The sequence below is a fragment of the Mycteria americana genome, chromosome 17 (assembly GCF_035582795.1).
Source record: "Mycteria americana isolate JAX WOST 10 ecotype Jacksonville Zoo and Gardens chromosome 17, USCA_MyAme_1.0, whole genome shotgun sequence".
Classification (NCBI taxonomy): Eukaryota; Metazoa; Chordata; class Aves; order Ciconiiformes; family Ciconiidae; genus Mycteria; species Mycteria americana.
Window position 1 is genome coordinate 12660289 of NC_134381.1, and position 20260 is coordinate 12680548.

The 20260-nt window shown below is 37.9% G+C and overlaps 1 protein-coding gene across 5 annotated transcripts in view; it reads right to left on the minus strand.

Moving 5' to 3' along the window:
- The window catches only part of DENND1A (DENN domain containing 1A), a 218184-nt gene extending 202968 nt beyond the window's left edge, over window positions 1–15216 (minus strand). For 4 of the 5 annotated variants that reach the window (XR_012778177.1, XM_075519367.1, XM_075519366.1 and 1 more), the window contains exons 1-2: window positions 15036–15216; window positions 8590–8660 (exon numbers count right to left, since the gene is read on the minus strand). Coding sequence is in view for 4 of the 5 variants with exons in the window: in XM_075519367.1 (XP_075375482.1) it covers window positions 8590–8660; window positions 15036–15052 (88 nt within the window). In the remaining variant the exon portion in view is untranslated. The remainder of the gene's footprint in view (window positions 1–8589; window positions 8661–15035) is intronic. The other variant, XM_075519368.1, reaches the window with a different exon arrangement.
- Window positions 15217–20260: the final 5044 nt, after the last annotated feature.

Below are 20260 nucleotides of genomic sequence, written 5' to 3' on the forward strand. Positions count from 1 at the left end.
CACATTAACAGAGAGTTAATTGCAAGAAGTGGTTCATCAAATTCTTAAATGCTTCAAATGCTGAAATATTGAATGTTTCAGTAGTATTTGGTATCTAAATTGAGTCTCTTTTTTAAAAGAACTCTTTTAAACTCTTTAAAAAGAACAACCACTCAAACTCCTCTATAAATTCCAGGAGAACTGTAAGGACAGCTAGTGAATGAAAATAATTTGTTAAAATCACTAAAATAATCCCTAAAAAAGTTTCAGTTTAGCAGTTAATTTCAACCTGCAGTTAAAAAGGCACTAGCTGTCAGTCAGTTTTCTCACCCAACTCTATCATGAAAAGAAAAACTGACAGATCACAGGAGCTTGCCTTTGTAAACCAATTCGGGAACTTTCATGCTTCTTATTTGTTAGGTTAAAGGTTAAATTGCTGACCTCTGCCCTCCTGCTTAGCAGCCTTTCCCTTTTTCTGTAAAGCTTTATTTTGGGGCTGTATTTACATGGATTAGTCTCTTTTCACGCTAAGAAGGAATCTGTTCACAGCCAAAGCCTTAGTTCTGGTTGTACAAAAAGCAGTCACAATTATTCAGCAGCAGACAATGACCATATTGTGGATTTACAAAAAAACCACCTCAGCCATGGCAAGTTCTGTCCTTGCTGCACAAAACAATAGAAGAAAAATCTTATCAAGCATTCAAGAGAAAGCAAACAAAGCAGGCCCACTGTGAACTTGATGAAGATGTCAAGCTCCTTTAAAAAAATATAAATCAACAAAAGAGTTTAAAGTCTTGTGAGTGAGACTCTGTGCTGAATTTTTCTGTCTAGTTAAACAGTGCCAGCAGTAGCAATATAGTGTAGACTAGTAAATACTTGTGAAATAGAAAAGACTGTAGACAGAAGTAGTTAAAGCATGAAGCAAAAAGGACAAGCAGATCTCTTCCCACAAAGTAACTTCTAGAAATGGAAGAACATTCAGTTATACTCGATATTAATATTTTGGGGTTTTATTAAATCTAGTATCAGGAGCTAAGAACACACATAAAAAATGTGTTAGATAAACTTTATGATGACTTGCAATATGACAGATTCTAATGTTTTTTCATACAGTGAGTTTCTCTTCAAATTGAGTTATGTATTTCATTTAGACTGTAAAAGCCAAACTGTGAACTGTCTTCAAACAAAACAGTTCAGACAGTGCTACTTATTTGATCTGGACACTGCAGTCCTAGTAAGTTCTTTGTGAAAATCTTCCACCTTGTTTGTACTTAGAAGAAAAGCGATCAAATGGAAACAGAAAAACAAAGCAGCAGCTTAGGAGAATTAGAATTCCAAATACTACCTACCTACTTAGATTTGGTTACTTTTCCAATCCTGCTTCAGGATGTTAGGTGCAGCAACATAATACCATAAAGATGGGATAGGAAAACTTGTGATACCTGAACTACAGCATATGTTCAACAGAAAGCCCTTATTCAATGGAGAGAGACCTGAATTTTGCACTTCCTTTGTTATTCCTAAACCTGCAGTATGTTATCTATTTTTCAATACAGAACAGACAAACTTCAAGCAACAAAGTGTTTTCACCTTAAAAAGTAAAGGTTGCTGTGAGAGGTGCACGGGTAAGGTTTACAAACTTTTGAATGACCAACTCTCAACTTAATCCTACTCCAGTAACTTTGCTTGTGTTCAAGAAAATATTTCCTCTCTATGGTAGGTACTGCTCTATTATCTAAAAGTATAACATATGACAAAAAGATAATGATAAGGAGTAGCAGTATGCCTATTTCGCAGAGGCAGAAACCTGCTAGCTCTCTCGATCTGTCCAAGTCCTACCATGGAAACCATAGTGACAACTGTAGAATAATTTTAGGGCCCAAGCACATAATGAATTCTCCCAGTAGAGTTAAGGACTTCTATTAGTTTAAGTTGTAACATTTGTGATCTACTGGGAAGGGGGGAAGGGAGGGAAAGAGCTATTACAACACAAGGCTAGAACATGAAAAGTAAAGAAGGAAGTACTTAAACTACTCACAAGCTTCTAGTAGGAACAAGATTAGTAGTACATGCTACTCTCAGAGCCAATTCAAATGCAAATTTCATCCTTTCTCTCAAACAATGATAAACTCCCTCAGAGTTAATAGTTTCCTTCTAAGATTCATCTCCATTTTCAACTTAGTGGTATGTTTTCGAGAAAGGAAAGAAGCACATGGCAAGTCTTACAGCAAGACCTTTTAAATTCTGTCATAAAAGAAGTAGTATAAACTACATTTCCTTTACTAATCCAGTGAACATTTGTTAAACTCTAACACACTTACACTTTGTCCATGCTATCGCATTTAGGCTTCTAACTTACCATGGTTTAAAAAAAAAAAAAAAAAAAGAAAGAAATCCTTTAGCTGTACTATACCATTTTAGCTTTTTCCTTGAACACACAGCAAGAATTTATGCTACACTTACAAAAAGATGAAAGATGAGGTCCTTGGAGAGAAAGGCCTTTTGGCACACTACATGGTAAAGCTATAGATTTGACATACTTTTATAATGTCTGCTTTGGCAAGAACACAAAACCCCCATACAAAAGCATGCTACGTCCTCCCAGACAGGGGTGTAGGGAGGGTGTCTTACTCTTGTGAGCATTTACTTTCAAATGTTCATACTTTAGAGACTATTTTGATCAGTTACTTTAGACTAACAAATTCTCTTTTTCTACATGAACAGTTTGACAGTCAGACTACAATTCTCCTCACAGCCCCATCTAACAAGAGAGGATCTTTGGCTGAGGTCCAGCAAGATCCTTAAATTTGTCACATCATATTTCTGATCAATGATCTGCAGCAGTTTTAAGACCATAAAGTGCTTTGAAAATTAAAAGAAAGATTTTTAAGTAGTTAGTATGCTTTCACTTTCTTTATATAGGTATTTAAACTAAAATTGCTAGTAGATTCTTTCTACTACTGCATCTCAAAAAAACCTAAACAATCTCTTAGCTGAGGTTTTAAAAAAAAAAAAAACAAAAACGCAGTTCCAATGCACTTTACCGTACTTGCAAGCATACAACATGTCAAAAGTATAGAATTGAATTTCTAGAAATGCTTAAGCTAACTTAATCAGTTATAATTTGTAAAAGAAACAATACAAGTTCTTTGTCATTTACTACCTCAGTTTCCATGAAGTTTCAATATTATGAGATGCCATGACAAATACGCAAGCCCTCCATTAGGAGGGCTTCACAATCTCATAAAATGCATTTTCTCTTCCTTTACATGAAGTTTAAAATGGGAGGAGAAATCCAGTAAAATAGTAGTATTTCATAAAAAGTGTCTATTTTGCTCTCAAATTATCCACTGCATGTAACAATTCCAATGAGTAAGAGACGATCATGCACCAAAGACACAAACTTATCATCAAAACTTATTAAAATAAGTTAAAACTGTAATCTGTACCTTCAGTTTAGAACATCCAACATTATTTGCTTAGGAATGTGCTAATTTATGAAACACACATTGTCCTAACACCAGAGAACTTAGCATTTCCAGCTAAGATTTAAATGGGTACCCTTTAGCTTCTTTAATGTGAGAAGCACCAGCTACATCAGTGATGAAACAAACAGCACAGACATCCTCTGCTGCAAAGCTCTTGGTATCATTGAGTACGAAAAGCACTGAAAACAAAGTTTGGTTTTAAACATTTTCCTTAAACTAGGGTGAACAGTAAAACAAAACATAAAGCCGTATGCTAACAAAAACAATGGTAGACCTTAAACCTTGCATGTAGTGTTCAGAAGTGCTATACTAATTATTTTAGTGTCAACTAAAACATACATCTACTCATTTCTCCCAAGTCATACTTAATTACTTAAGTATCACAGCAGAAAGGCAAAACTAATGCAATTACAGATGATGCCCAGAATATATTACTGGTATCTGCTGGGCAATAAGCTGTATTATTATTCCCCTCTATCTATGATTTTTGAGGCTCTATTTTATTTAATTCCTGAAGGAAGGTTAATTCATATCAGTGAAACCTCTAAAATAATAATGATAAATCTAAACTTTTTGTTTCATTGTGGTTTTTTTTTTAAAAGCAATACACCTGGATTTAGTGAGGCAGATGATCTCCTTATACCTAAGCGATAAGGAAAGTTAGAAATTATTCTGTCAGAACTACACAGCACTAAAATGCATAAAGGCAAAGACACAACCCCCACACACAGGCCATAGAATATTAAAGCCTTATATGTGAACTGGAATTTGTCTTAGTAATCGATTTTTAAGTCCTAACAATCTCTCTATTCACCTGGAATGGTTGAAAGCCAAAGTTACCAGCCATACTTGTTGAAGAGCCGACTTCGTTGTGCCCATCTGTACAGTATTAGCATCTTACTCCATCCCAGTTACACCACTGCACAAAAGGCACCTGTTAAGACTATTTAACCCAAGTCAGCCTATTTGTCAGGCTTCTGTATCAGCCTTGGAACTGCACCTTTTCCTCTGAGTCACAGCCATTACCCAGTACTTACCTGATACTATAAAGGAAAGAATCAAAGTATTAACACTATAAGTTTTAGTCAATATTTTCCCTATAATAACATTCCATTTTTCAAATAAAACCGTGACTATTTTTTCCTGGCTTCCTGAAAGTAAGTGTGTGGGAGTTGGTGAGAAGCACTAGACTTGCAAAGTTCCTATGCTTGACACACTACACAGATTTCTCACTAGATAACTCCCATGTACTGTCACTATAAAGATGCAGACTCCATTCTTTCTATTCTATTTTCCTGCCCTAGACTCTTGGTGAGAAGGTATCAACATTTTATCAGAAGAGGGTATGGGCAAGAGAACAGTGCTATTTGATGAAACGGAAAAGTAGAACATGAATGAATGCATCATTGAAGTATGAAGTGAAGAAATTCTGAATTCCACACAGAATTCACACATTAAAAATCAGAATTCACACTGAATTCCACACTTTAAAAAAAAAAGTAAAAAAAATATCTTTGTGGGAACAAAGTTAAGATAAAATTCATTCAATTTTAGGAAGTCAAATGTTCTTTAAAAAAAGGAAAAAAAAAAAAAAACAGACCACACACACACACTTAGATTCAATTACCTAAGGGGAATTCCCAGCTTCCACGGAAATCACAATCATAAGGCAAAAAACTGGTTTGGTAATTGTCTTCTCTTAAGGAAATATCTTAATAACAAATATTAATCTTAATGTTGCTAGTCACAGTTGTAGCTATCTTGCTTCACAGTTCTCGAAACAAAGATCACATTTGCATAAAGTCAGCCAGCAAGAAAAATCCGTAAGTCCCCAAATAAGATCTATGAATATAACAGAGAAAAGCACAAACACAGCTTTTAGATACTACTGAATGCTGGAATTGTATAACGTACCACGGACTTCATGTGCCAGAAATATACAAATCACTAGTGCTGAGCACAGATGATCATTATTTCTAAATAATCTAGAGGGGAAAGGACAGAGATACCACAGCTGAGCTGATCCAGTGATCACTTCCTTTCTCAGTTCACACATTTCATTGTGGTTTGGCAGAGTTCTGCCTGGACTGGAATAAAACAATGTTTGCTTTTTCAACTTCTTTGGTTTCGATGAATTTTTCTCTTCATACTTTATTAAGAGTACAAAACATCCTCCAGATGTTCCTGAAGCTTACATTTCTAGGAATCAAATCTTAGGATCATAGGATAATTCAGGCTGGAAGGGTCCTTGGGAGGTCTCTAGTCCAACCTCCTCTCAAAGAAGGGCCAGGTGTGAGATCAGACCAGGTTGTATAGGCTGTGATCCAGTCAGATCTTGAAAACTCCCAAGGATGGAGATTCCACAACCTGAGCTGGTCCTCTCTGAGGACCTGGTCCAATACTTGACTGTCCTCATGGTGAACACATTCCCGACACTCAGTTAGAATGCCTCCTGATTCAGTCTATGTCATCGCCTCTTGTCCTCCTGCCATGCACCACTGTGAAGAGCCTGGATAGCTCATCTTGATGAACGCCTCATAGGTACAGGCCTGTGGAAGATTCAGGTTCCCTGAAGTCTTCAAGCTGAAGAAGCCCAGAACTCTCAACCTCTCCTCACAGTGCAAGTGCTCTAGCTCGCTCACCATCTTGGTTGCCCTCCATTGAACTTGTTCCAGTTTATTGATGTCTTTCTTGAGCCCAGAACAGGTTTTTTTCCTTCTGCAGTCAACTGTCTTGGTAACTAAGAGGGAGCCTTCTATATGATAGTCAATGGATAATGCTGCTTTCATTCATTTCAAAAGTTATTAGCCAAATAAACATTTAATGCAAGATTGTTAACAACTACATGAGCAATAAAGCTACTTGAATGTATAATTGTCTGTCAGTAGTTAATAACACAAGTCAGTATTTCCTATTTCAGCAAGATGCAAGTGAACTATGAAATATATTAAAGCTTTTAAATGCAGTTGATATTTAAACAGTCACATGGAAAACATCCTTTGCTACACAAACTTTTGAATAAAACAAAACAGAGGCATGTTTTACCATTGCACAAGTCAGACAATCTCCCACACTAGGACTGTTATAGCTTTGGAGCAATTCATTCTCCTCAAGACCATGTCAGAAGATTGATATAAGAATTAAGAGCATCGTAAGTGATCAATAGCCCTATTATACTAGACACGAACTTCAAAAACAGTTGTCTTAGTTAATTTTGGGATCCATTACACAGGAAGAAATCATTTTTTAAACATGCCTGATAATTTGCTCCTTACACACCTTTTATACATTTTGCTTTTCTTAACAGTAACTGTTCCTTGCCATTTAACATACATTCCCCGACTGAAAAAAAAAAAAAAGAAGTTGATTTATATTCTTGGTCTTCTGGCATAGAACAGCTAGCCAAGAAGTAGAAAAGACTACATGGCAGTCTCTAGGTCTATATTTCTAGAATGGCGATTTGCCTGGAATACAGCATAGCTGTTAAGTACAGTTGACGCTGTGGAGAACCAAATAACAACCTTCATTTAGAACAGAAGGACAGAATATTTGCGGATACGCAAATCTAAGACTTCTGAGAATAAAGGGCACCTCTTAAATATAAAAAAAATTGGTTGGGAAAAACCTTTTAAAAGATTATTCAGAGAAAATTAATAACGTCACAATATATGAGTTGTAAAAACAATTATTAACAATTTTTTTTACTCACTAAGAACAGTTTCTGAAGATTTTGCACCTACAAGTGCATACAACAAACCTAAAAACACAACTAAGTGAAACTCCCACAGAATTAGTTGGTTTATGGAACAAAATGTATACTAAATTCTCCAATTAAAAACCTGTAAAGTAGTTTCCGTGCTTTTTAACCCACCTTCCCACAGCAGGGAATTAATCCCTCCAGGGGGATGCAAACAAACTTCAAAGAGAAGATTATACCCAGACACTAGTACTGTACAATGTAATGTTTATGGTCAAATTTGTTCAGATTTTCTGGCACTAGAATCCAGGTCAGATGTGCAGAAACAAAGACTAGTTATTAAAAGGGCTCCTGCAGTTACATCAAATAGTCGTGATGGCATATAGCAGTAGGACAAGCCAAAACTGTATTCCAGTTACAACTCCTATGGAGGCTTTGGCAGTAAAGGCAAGAGTTGCAGCTATTTGACTTTTGCTGATTGTAACAAACAAATACAGATATAAAAGGAGATAAGTGGCTTTCCAGTCAATAAAATATAAAAATCGTTTCTATTGGTTCATTATACCATATATACAATACACACATGATCATTTCATAAAAGATAAAAGGAATATTACTTCAGTGTATGTTGACTAATCATAATTATTTAATTTTGACATCTCTCCCTTTCATAACATTCTAGAGACTGATCTCACAACACAGTATCTTGAACTAAATTCTGGGATTACAAATTTCAACCTTTGCTTTTCCTGCTTATTTGATCAAGTTCCTCAGGTTTAGAAAAAAAGCGCAATCAAAAATTCACAGATATACTTACACATTGGTTTCAGTAGTTATGGGACTTCTCTAGCATAAACGTAGGAATACTTGTCAGAAATAATATTATAGAAAAATACTTGTATAATTATGGCTTGATAACAATGTTTGGTAAAAATAGTTAACCAAATTACAAGCTGCTTTCCTGCCTTATTTCTAGATAAAATCATTTTATCAAAGGAAGAATTCTGGGAACAGATAAAAATACTTCTGTAGACAAGTAAGAAAGAGGAAGTAAAAATAAATCCTACACAATAAGTTTTAGAGTATTTTTTGGTTTAAAACTACCTGTTCCTTATATGAGCAGCAAATGCAAATCTGAAAATGCATTTACTTTTTCAACTTAATAAAGTAAGTGTTATTTCTATTTTAAAAGACAAAAAAGGCAAAACAGACAAAGGAATCAGAAAATTGCCCACAATCAGGCACAGAGGCAAGAATTTCTCATTATTAGTCCTAACTGTAAAAAGATTCTGCAGAACCAGTGATTAAGGTATCTTTAAAAGCTAGAACAGCATAATATTAAATATACTTCATTATCTCACAACACATGGTTCTTAAGAATAGTTTTAGCCAATAAATAGGTAGAATTACAGTGCAAAACAGTACCTTTCCCAATGCAGCTGATTCCTGAATAGGTTACTTCTGCATACACTTCAAAGGTAGTTTCCGGATTTTGTCTGAAAGAAGAAAAAAAAAAAAGTATTTAGCACACTGAGAATTTTTTTTCAAGTGTGCTTTCAATTACTCAGTCAAAAAGGGTTCTAAAAATGCATACATTAGAATGACAGCTTAATAAATTAGATTTCTTGGTTTAGAGTCTGTGATGATTTCACATCAGATCTTTCTGCCTTACTACTACATTAACAAGATACAACTGAAGCTCAGATGAGTCAGTATGAGCTGGGTCTCTAACAAACTTCTACATAGAAAAAAAGAATCAAAACACTAGAAATCAAGCACACAGAACCTTTAAGTCAATTCAATTGTTGTGACTAGTCTGCATTTCTAGATACTAAAATATCAGAGGCCCATCATTCAGAACTTTGCCAGAAACAGAAAGCCATACCTTTTATATCACTTGTCAGAATGCTACTCAGACAGAGAAACAACAGTTACTTCAGTTCTCGGCCACAACAGTAATTTTGATTACATGTTCAACTTGCAAAAGCAAGTTCTTTGTATTTCATCTTTACTTTCAAATCACCTATGTGCTAAATACAGGGATTTTTTTCAGGAAAAAAAAATCCTGAATACTCTTTTCTCTTCACCAGACTGAAAACAGTCACATTGTCCAACATGGGACAAACAACCCAGATTCACATTTTCATTACTGTGACCCTTGAGTTCAACTTCATGACACCTATTTGCTCAGGAAAAAGAAAAAAAAAAAAAAAAAAGAAGCTGCAGTCAAGAGGATGCAGTCATTTTATGCATACATTACTGGAAAACTTAAGAGGCTGTATTTAGGATTAAGACAGTCCCCCTCTTTAATACCTGTCAAAATATTTCTCTCTCTTTGTCAGAAAAAGGCCATGCTGAAGAATATTACAAATGCACAAGGTTTCACCTCATGAGACTCCAGAGTCTTAAATCCAGAAAGCCGCCAGATGCATGTGAAATAAGGAAATAGGTGCAATAGTCAAAAATGATACCAAATTCAGCTACAAAATGTAAATGAAGCTTGAGGAAAGAGACTTATTCTGCTCCAGAGTTATAAATATACCAGTAATAAAAGTTAATGATATAAGATTTTAAAAAAAAAAAAAATTAGTGTACATTTTCAGTTTTTACTACTATAACTCCGTAAGTGAAGCTCTGGAATTACACTTCATAAGGAGCATGTAAAGGCAGCAGGTGATTATACAAGAAAGCATATTTTGAGTTAAATTCCTGACCCTAACCATTTAGCTACTCCAAAATTTTTTATGAGATTAAAGAGAATCACACATTAGACTGTAATTGTTTACTTACTGAAATAAGGATTTTGTAAGTCTGAACATGTGACATTTTATTCTTAGACTTTCTGATTAAAACCAAGAATCAACATGGCATAATTACTGCTCTAAATTTATGGATGCTTGTATAGTGATAATATTGTCTCCTATGTGTTAATGTAAACTATCTAACATTAAAAAATTGTTGAGGTATAATTAACTTGTGAATTTTGTTAGCTCCCTTACAGCTAAGGATGAAAATAATGACAAAACCCATATATATGTATTCCAGCACATATATATATATATGCTAGAATTCCTACTTGAATAATAATTTAAAAAATGAAACTCATCTTACCCAGAATCTCAAACCAAACATACAAACATGTCAAAGAGTTCAGCCTACTCTTCAGAGAATTTCTACTATTTTTAATCCTACTTTAACACCAAAAGGGATTAAATAAAACATTTCTAACCATGCCACAGGCCCACTTAGTGTAACTCAAGTGGCTCTGAGCCAAACTCCACACCTATTTAAATGGACAGAAAAGCTACCATTGGTTTCAGTAGCATAGGATCACACTCTACAGTTTTACAGAGCACCTCTCAGGAGCAACAATGGTTCACAATTCAATTAACGTTAATTTAATTTGCCACCAGTTCCCAACTGATTTGTCTTAAGTAGCCATTTTTCAAAAAACTACATTCATAAGTTATGAGAAATCCAAAATCAACAAATCAACTATCACTTTGCAGTATAAACCAAACTTGCATAATTCTCTCTGTGCTACTTAGAGTTGCTGCATACAATCTGCTTCAAATATTGAGATTCTTAGCTGCATTCCTACAATCATGGTACAGGATGAGGATGAAATGATATCCGCATAACACCAGAAACATATTTTTCCTTTCATATACGTTGCTGTGCAGCCTTATCTCACCCTCCTTGTTTATGTCTTTATTTTTAGCACCCTGTTTCCTTAATTAAAAGTTTATAAATTTTGTAATATTTTTACAGCTAATGGATAAAATAACAAACACCTTTTTAGTATTATGTTAGAGTCTGTGTTCGAGTTCTTTAGTGAAAACACTGTATAACACAGCTGGCAAGAGCAAATACTATATACCAAAACTTTCAGACAAAAAGACATCACATTTTGTATTTTAATATTCCATGACAAACGTCCACTTATTTCTATGAACAGTGAAATTAAAGTAGCTTTGCCAAGTCAGAAACTTAGTATTAAAGGCTGCATTCAACAAGCTAACACCTCTGTATAAGAATGAAGTCATTGTTTAATTCTGAATATTTTATAACTTTTCAGTGGAATTAAGGAAACAAGTCACTATGAGACTTCATACAGTTTGCAAATATAGCATAAACATGCATCATAATATGTATATTTTGCAGTCCATTTTTATGACTATTAAACTACCCAGCAGACATCTAATGCCACCTGTGCATTGTACTGAATCCTCAACCCACTGAAATCATCCACAGCATTATAACCTTACACACACACAAAGTTTTCTTTCTTCCCAATAATCACTTAAAGACCGATAGTCAGCTATCAAGTGAACATACAGATGCAATAAAAAAATACATAGGACACATATGTACAAAAATACATAGTACCCCATTTATTTGATAACTGGATAATTTCAGAAGGAAATGCAATTTTGTAAACAGAAATTTAGGAAGGAGCTCTATGAGAAAAGAATACTTTTGTGATAAATGCTAGTTGTATGAATTACTTCAAATCTCTCTGATGTAGAAGTAGCTTTAGTATCAAAGCAACCCATAAGAAATTCAATTTTACACTGAAGTAATAAAATATTTTAAATAAAATATTTATGACCTTTTACAATCAAAATTATTAGTTTTTACCAAACTGCAAGAGAATTGTGCAGAATAAAATTAAATAAAGTCCTTCTCTGAAGCTGTACGTATGGAAGTACATACCTTACATATCTAAAGCCTATTTCAATTCTGTCAGGAACATTTTTTTCTACACATAGGAAAATTTAATAGCACTTACGGCAGAAAGTATCGTTCTACTTAAAAACTGAGGCATAAGAGAGGAACCTGACACTGTTTGATAATTAGTTGTCTTGTAACAAGACTTAGTTGCTCAACTCTTGCAGAAAAAAGTTACTAGCAGAAATCTGTAATTGCTAATTCAATTCAGAAATTGCACCTCAAACCCTGATTAATTTCCATATATTTAAGTTTTTCTGCCTGGTATTCCCTAGGCAGATATTACATTTCAGTATATAGCAAACTTTATGTTAAATATCTGAAAGCATTTCCAGATTAATACTAGGGATCTCTTCTGTCATCACTGAAATACAACCACCTCTGGAAAGGCACATGCCAAGATTTTTTATGGTGCAATGCAATTCTGTTGAACAGATTGATATTGACACATTATTTAAAAAAAAAAAAAAATCCTTTCTCTCTTGTAACGTCTTGAGTACTGAAGGCTACCAAGAAGTGATAGCAGCCAGGTTAACTAGATTCCGATTTTACATTACCCCGCTGGCACAGAGTGCCTTGCACATACCGTATGACAAGCTCAACACGAAACTTAACCCAACAGCGTAACTCAATACTCAATTTACCTTTTTTTCGCCTGCAGCTACACACAAGCCAAAAGCTTACGGGATTGCTGGCAACTTCTTGATTTCTTTCACTCCAGTCTGATGCAGCTACTGGTAATTTCCTCTATGCAATCTTTCACTCAAATAACTCATTACTATACATCCATCAAAAATATAGCTGATATATATGTCCAGGTTTCATGCAGAGTATACCACAGTGTGTGCAACTGATCACGTGCCAAGGAGTTTAACATCCCTCATAATTATCAATCTATAGCAAGAAGCAAGAGATCTAACTACTGGATTTTTGCTAGGGCTCCAACACATATTGGCAACACCACTAAAGGAGGCATGCCTCAGTATACCCAATTATAAAATAGTTCTCTCATTCATGCTCCCACCTGCCTCAATAAGGGAGCTACTTATCAACTTGAAAAATCTTTGCTGGACTGAACACCCAGCTCCAAAAAGCAGACCAGAAAAGCCTCTTACTCAGATAGGCTCTCTCTTTCTTCATATATTTCAGTATGGTTTTGAAATTTTGTCCTTACTCTACTTGGGCACAGTGTTCTGTCCGAAGTGGAAAAAAGCAATTTATTAATTGTTGCTCAAGGCAAAGTTGCTTAATCACACAATGGACAAAATGCTTTCTCACAAAGTCCAAGAGGAATGAAAAGTAATGCTTATATGGGGTTATCACCTGTGTTTTCCCAGTGACAGAGAAAGACATGGGCTTTGTCCGTAATCTTGAAAGACACGTTCACACTGAAAGACTTTGCACAGAAAAAGTCCTAAAGTCCATTGGCTGTAATAAATACTTCTAACTGCTACATCTCCTCACTGATACTGTGAGGTTTCGAGTTGAAGCATCTTATCTGAGTGATTACATTCACATTCAGCAAAGTGTACGCAAAGCCATTAAAGATCAAATTAGCAATCAAAAACCCAAAGACGGTAAACACAGCTTGTGGATTCAGTACGTACACAAAAGAAACTACATTTTAAGTGAGCATTGGCCTTTTAATAGATTTAAGGTAAGGTCATCATAAGAAGTCATTTCAGATCATAATCTTGAAGTGACCCAAGCAAGGGTGACCACTGCAAGATCCAAAGGTGCAAGTTACAGATATAGCCTGCTCTGCTGTCAAAATAGTAACAATTTTAGAGTCTATCTGTATTTGAATGTAAAACTAGTTTCTCAGACTTCAATTTTTTGTAGCAACAGTTGAGAACCCATACGCCACAAAAGTGCAAAAATTATCCCCACAGTATCTCCCAAAGAAGGAAGGTTGCTTTCTGGACCCAACCGATCACCTCTGTGCTATCTTTACAAGCACTCATTATCCACTTACATTTTCCTAAAACACCTGGCTGGATAGACACATGTTTATGTCTATCCAGCCCATGAGCTTGGGAACATGAAGATATGTTATCACACTAAGGACACTACAGACTATGTCTCCTCCAGCTTCATATTCAACTTAAACAAAAGAGATGAAAAGTTAAAGCTCTATGTAGTCTTGAAGAACACTGTGTTCGAGAAGGAAAAGCAATTGCTCAACAGCACCTACTGAAACTGATGAATAAAATACAATCTAAGTGGATCTCTCCACTCTATCATACCTTTCATGCACAAAGATGTCAACACTCCCTGCTTGGTGATAGCTTTATTACATCTCTACCTGTCTCAGAGGAACTGAATTTGCCTGGAATGGCATACGAATGAACTGAGATCTTTAATGTGACAATACTAAACATACCAACAGGGCTTAGCAATAAATCAACCCCCAGTTTTATGAAAATCAAAAAAATATTGAGGGTATGGAGTTGCAGGCCCAACACATTAATCACTTGCACCACTCTTCTCCTTCCCCCAAATCCCCTTGCTAATGCACTTTCAAGATATCATAGCTAGACTACCCATCTCTCCTTTAGCCCACTCCAACCTAGGCAAGGAGGCTTTGAACTCTCTCGACCCCATCACACCCCCAAAACAGACACCAGCAGTGCTGGCAATGAAGACTTTCCCATTCCAGCAGCCCCAGTCCTCCTTAAGGCCTGCACCGATAAAATTCAAACTGCCCTCACAGCCTGGCTCTATGCAGTACCACACAGAGAACTGAAGGCAGGGAGAAAGAGTAGACAACGGACCAGGTTTGGGCTTGAGGGCGGGAAACGACACTCTCCTCCCCTCCTCAGGGCAGGGGCGAGGGGGGAGCTCCCCACCCCGGGGTCCTGCCGCTGACTTGAGGCTCGACGGCACGGGGCCCTCGCCCTGCCGCCTCCTCCCTCCCCAGCCCGCGAGCTGGCCCGGGGGGGTGGGAGGCACTCTTCCCCCTTCTTTCTCCCCCTCTTTCTCGCCCTACCCCGAGGCCTGTGGGCTCGGCCGGGGTCTCGCCCGCGCGGCCTCACAGGGAGCTGGAAGGAGGGCGGGGAAGTCCCCTTCTCGCTCTCCAGAGCCCTCCCGCTTTCCTGAGGGCCTGCAAGCGGGGCTGGAGAGCTCCGGGGGGCACTCACTTGATCCTGGATCCCATGGTCTCTGGGGGGCCGCATAGGCCCGGGCCAGAGAGAGAAAGGGGGGAGGGGGCCGGAGCTCGGTGGGCTGCGCTCTCTCCGCCACTCGCCCCCTCACTCCATCCCGGCCAGCGCCGCCGTCGCCCCAGCCGAGTCACGGCGCGGCGCGGAGGCTGCCGGGAGCTGTAGTGCGGCAGCGCCGCGAGGGCGGTGGCGCAGGCGGGGCCAACGGCCGGCCGGCGCCGTTGCGCCCGCCGCGCGCCCCGCTGTGTCGGCATGGCAACGCACGCTCCGCGCGCGCGCGAACAGTCCCGCCTTGCCCCCTCCCCGCGGCGGGCGGGCGCCGTCGCTCCCCTCAGGGCGCCTCAGGCGGGTGTCCCGCGGCGGAGCGGCCGCCGCTCCTCGGCCGCTGGGCGCGGCCGGCGGCTAAAAAGCGACTAAAGAGCGGCCAAGAGTCCTACCGAGCAGGAGCGCCAGGAAGGGGACTGAGTGGGACACTCGTCTCCAGCAGCCGGTCGTGGAGGAGAGCTGCCTCCCTGCCCGCCGCGGCGCCGTACGTCCTGTCAGGGGGAACTGAACCGTCAGGCACACTCTGAACAGGGCCAAAACGCGCCACAAGCGTGATCCAGAGCCCGTAGCAATCCACTGGGGACTGCTGTCCAGACCAGATGAGGACCAGGACTGTCCATCCTGGAAAGCCCTGTAAAGAGGTGAGCCATCCCCACGGGGACTGTACCCGGCGTGGCAAGAAACCAGACTGGAGTCCCAGTCAGAAATAAGTGTCCGATGCCTAGGGACTACAGAAGAAGTCAAAGAAACAAAAGGCAGAGAGAGGGGCTATGAGCTGGTGCTCTTGCAGGGCAATGATAGAACATTTTGCACTGTTGGTCACAGAAACCAAAGCTGCTGAAAAGGCAATAAAGGATGGCTAGAAAGAATTACAAGCCCAAGTAAGGTCATAAAGGGCACTGGAGACTTCTCAAAAAGAAGTGAAGGAGAGATGAAATGCAGTCTGCTGAAAACAAAGCTTACGTTGACTCAAAAATTGCAGTAAGACAGATTTTGAAACGTGCCTTATTGGACTGGGCAAACAGCATCAAACAGGTACCCAACAATTTTATTTCAACATGTTTTACAGGAAGTTTTCAGGAAGGTTTGGGCAATTTCTAGCATAATTTAACAACTTCTAACTTTTTAGAGTTGGAGATGATCTGCAGTAAGGAATTAAAAAATGGGAAATTTGGCTTACAAAGACCACTAAACTGCAGATCACTGCTTGGCTGAAGAATCTAGTCAGCTAGAAAGATGGGAGAGAGAGAGGGAATACATGCTATGCTTTTATATCCCATTTGCTCCCCAGAGAGGCTGAGTAGGAGAAATCATACCATCCTTATTCAAGTAATAAATATAAAGTATGGTAAACATTTATGCAAAAAGTCCTGCAAGATTTATTCACAGTTATAGTAAGTTAAAGAAATGTTTGGGTAGATGAGAAGGAGTGTTTCTAGTACTAATTTGAGTACTTGAGATGAAGTACTTCCACCACAGGCTTCCACCCACACCCTCTGCCACAGGAGCCGTATGTAAGCTCAGGCCTCAGCATTGCATTCAGTCACAGCTTGAGCTGTGGTGTAGGTATACCTGTACCCAGTCCTGATCCTGAATTATTGTTTGGATTTCCTGGATTGACCTTAGACCTTGGTTACCTTGGTTTTGTCTGATGGCCACTGGACCATCGTGAGGATCTGGTGCTATCAGCACCCCTGCTCTGTTTGCCCAGCTCATGTCTGTGGGGCTGCGCCCAGTCACCGAGGTCATTGCCCAGCCTGCATTGTGGTCACCCTCAGCTCCTGACTAGCCTTCCTTAGGGTGCAGGTGGCCTTTGCTGCTCCCTGACATACATTATATAAAGATGATGTCTATCGGTGTTCCCTGTCTCATACAGAAATACGCACGTAGATATGAAGTAGCTTTTTAACCAACATTACTGTGTTCAGACCAGGGATATTCTTCCCCTTTAAATAAACCAATACACTAAAGGTTATATGTATAACTGTCAAATTAAGGTAAGTTTATAGAAATATTGTTAAAATTGGTTACAAAAGCAGAAAAATCCACAGTCAGTAATGAGGCAAAAAATAAGGAAGCTGGTAAATACAATGCTGGTGCAGCATAAAATAACAATATGGAAAAAAAAAAACATTTTAAGAGTTGCTAACACAGTTTCTTAAATTTCATCACCCTTTTTGGGAAATGGATTGATGTTAAGAGGTAGAACTACAGACTCACTGTTTTAGTTTTGCTCTGTTGTTTAGTGTGCTTTTTAAAGATTTGGTAAACTTCTTAATATGAACAGATCCAGTAAATACTTAATGGGGACAGTGTAGTATGCAAGAATAGTAGACTGGTTTACATTTGATAGTTTTTAGATTGGACATACTAAGGAATAAAATGCTAGGTGATTCAAATGAGCAATTTAAATCCTCTCACAGAGTAAATGAATGATTAGGAATATGCGCTCACCCAAATGTGGAGAAAACAAGGTATAAAAATTGGATTTCAAGAGAAGAGCTAGACTGAGAGGACTGGATAGTTGAGTTGGTGGATGAACTGATAGTGGCTGATAACTAACAAATGCTAGGAAAAATGTCTTGCAAAATTAGTGTTTGGTAATTACCTTTAAATATGTCTCAGTGAAATACCTATTTTGTAGGTGACTGATTTGTAATGAGCGTATTTTCTTACCCGTAGGGGAAGAGATTATAATAGCAACCCCATGTTGGTACCTGTTCATCAACAGTTTCTCAACCTGGATGATGTGCAGGTGCATGCTAAAACTTCTGAGCAGGAAATACTACAGTTACATAGGTTATGTGATAAGCATGAGAGAATCAATCTGAAAAACAGTATGTTAGTGTATTTCAAGAAAAGGATGACCTATCTCAAGCTCACAGTTAATAAAGAGGAGATTAATTAATAAAAATAAATGGGAATGTGTATAGAAAATTGTAAAGTTCTGTCCTTGCCTCAGAAGACATGCTAATGGGTCTGGCAACACGAACACTGCAAATTCAGTCTGTGGAAACTGTAGTTTAAAAGGCTGCCTAATAAAACAAGTGTGAGCTTGTAAATCTAGTAATGCTAAGACAGGGAAACCAGAAAGGTGAGGAGAGGATGAGTGACCAGAATTTCTTCTAGTTAAAGGATAAAAGAGACACTCAATATGGAATTAGTATGGTACACTCTAAGCTTACTTTGTATATACGAGGCAAGTAAAGTCAGGTATATTCCAGAATCCAGTGCATGGATACAGAACACAGCTTGTACCCTGCAAATGGTGATAACAAAATAGGAGAATTCATTCAAAATTTCAACTAACTAGAGACTGAATATTTAAATATTTGTTCAAATTGTGAAAACTATGTTTTCTGTGTGAAAGTGCTAAAAGACAATGGGAAAACAAAAACATTAAACGTGATGTAGATGTTCCTGTTCAAGTGCAGGAAGTTTTTCTCTTTATCTGCCTAATACTAATTCGTGTTCCAAGCTGTAGAACTTTTTTTTTTCTGCTTTACCTGGTGTATTTATGTAAATAAGCATTAGGAACATTAGGTAACCCAAATTACATTTTCTGCAATTCTGTTCATGGTACTAATGCTTGCAGCTGGCCCAATGGCTTGGTGGTAATTGTATAACAGTTACAGGGCAGCAGAGACAGTGAAGCCCCTAAGGAAAGAGAAGGGTTTAACCACACAAGGGTTACAGCAATGCCTGTTGGCCTGTCCATAGAGCAGTGTTTTTGAATGTCTCAGAATAGATGAGCTGATTAACTGTGAATCACCCTCCCAGAAGAGATGAAGCATTAACAGCAAACAAAAGGGAAGCAGAAGGGAAACTTCAGGCCGAAGAAAATAATCCAGGAATTAAAAGATTGGTGAAAGCCTTAGGATACTTCCAGATTGACCAGAAAGTCTTAGTTCAATACCATAGAAATAGAGGTCTTATACCGTGCACTCTAGGATGAATTTGGGTGAATGTGACTGAACCTATATTCTAATATGTAATGCGCCCACAGCAACAAATGTACATGAAAACATAGTTAACTGTTTCTTCTCAGTCAGTGACAACCCTTCTGAAGCATGCTGTAATCTGAATTTACTCGGGAAATTCTCTCTGCTACATCTCAGCCAATGGGAATGACAAGAAACAAAATGCTGACTTTATAGATCAATAGTTAAGCTTCATCTAAAAGGTTATGCCTTGAAACAGAATATACTGCTACCTGAATAATATTTATTATAATGGTCATTTATGTTTTTCCAAATTTCTCAGTGAGCGAAGATTAGGAAAATGTCTACCAATGTTTATAAAATGATAGAAAGATTATTAAAGATATTTTTTAGATGTGAAGCACAAGTTATTTGATCAACCTCAAGCTTGTAATTCTTGTCGTTATCAAACAATATGCCTCATGAGTTATGGATCAGGTTATTGGCCCATCTTATGTGCAAACAGCCTCCAGAAGCGTTCACATATGTTGCTTTAGAAAAAAGCCTGTTCTTAATGCTCCCAAACTGTGATTCATCGGACATTGTTAGGATAGCTGGTTAGCCTTCAGAGACATTAGTTTATGCCCTGAAACAAGAGAGATGTTTAAATCAGCGTATGTACCTACTTGTATGGATGGAAATGGGTTACATCTACTTGTTTTCCATTACAAGTTAAGAAACAATAATCTGTAATTGCACAGAGTGCAACTGATCTTTGGAAAATACAGAAGAAAATATAAAAACTGACCAAAAAAAGGAAAAAAACAGTCATGAGAACGTAACCAATGAGTTAAATCAAAAGCATTCTGTCTCCAAAACTGGACACTGGCAGATGTTTAAGGAAGGGTGTAAGAACATGGAAGCGTATAGAATCCTATCCCAGCCTCCAGTAAATTAATGTATTTTCTCAGCCACAGGTGCTGCTTCTATATAATAGCTTTTGGGGATTTTTCTTCAGTTGCTTTTAAATTTGTTCAGTTGCTTTTAAATCTATGTATAATTTAATTTCCATAGCTTAATCGCATGCCAGGTGAAAAAAACCCTCCTTTTGTTTGTGTTGAACTTGCCACAGTAATTTCATTTGACTCCTCACCAAATATTGTATTGGAGGTGTCAGGGAAGGGCTGTTTCTTATTTGCCTTCTTCATGTCTTCCATGATTTCATAAACCTTATGATTT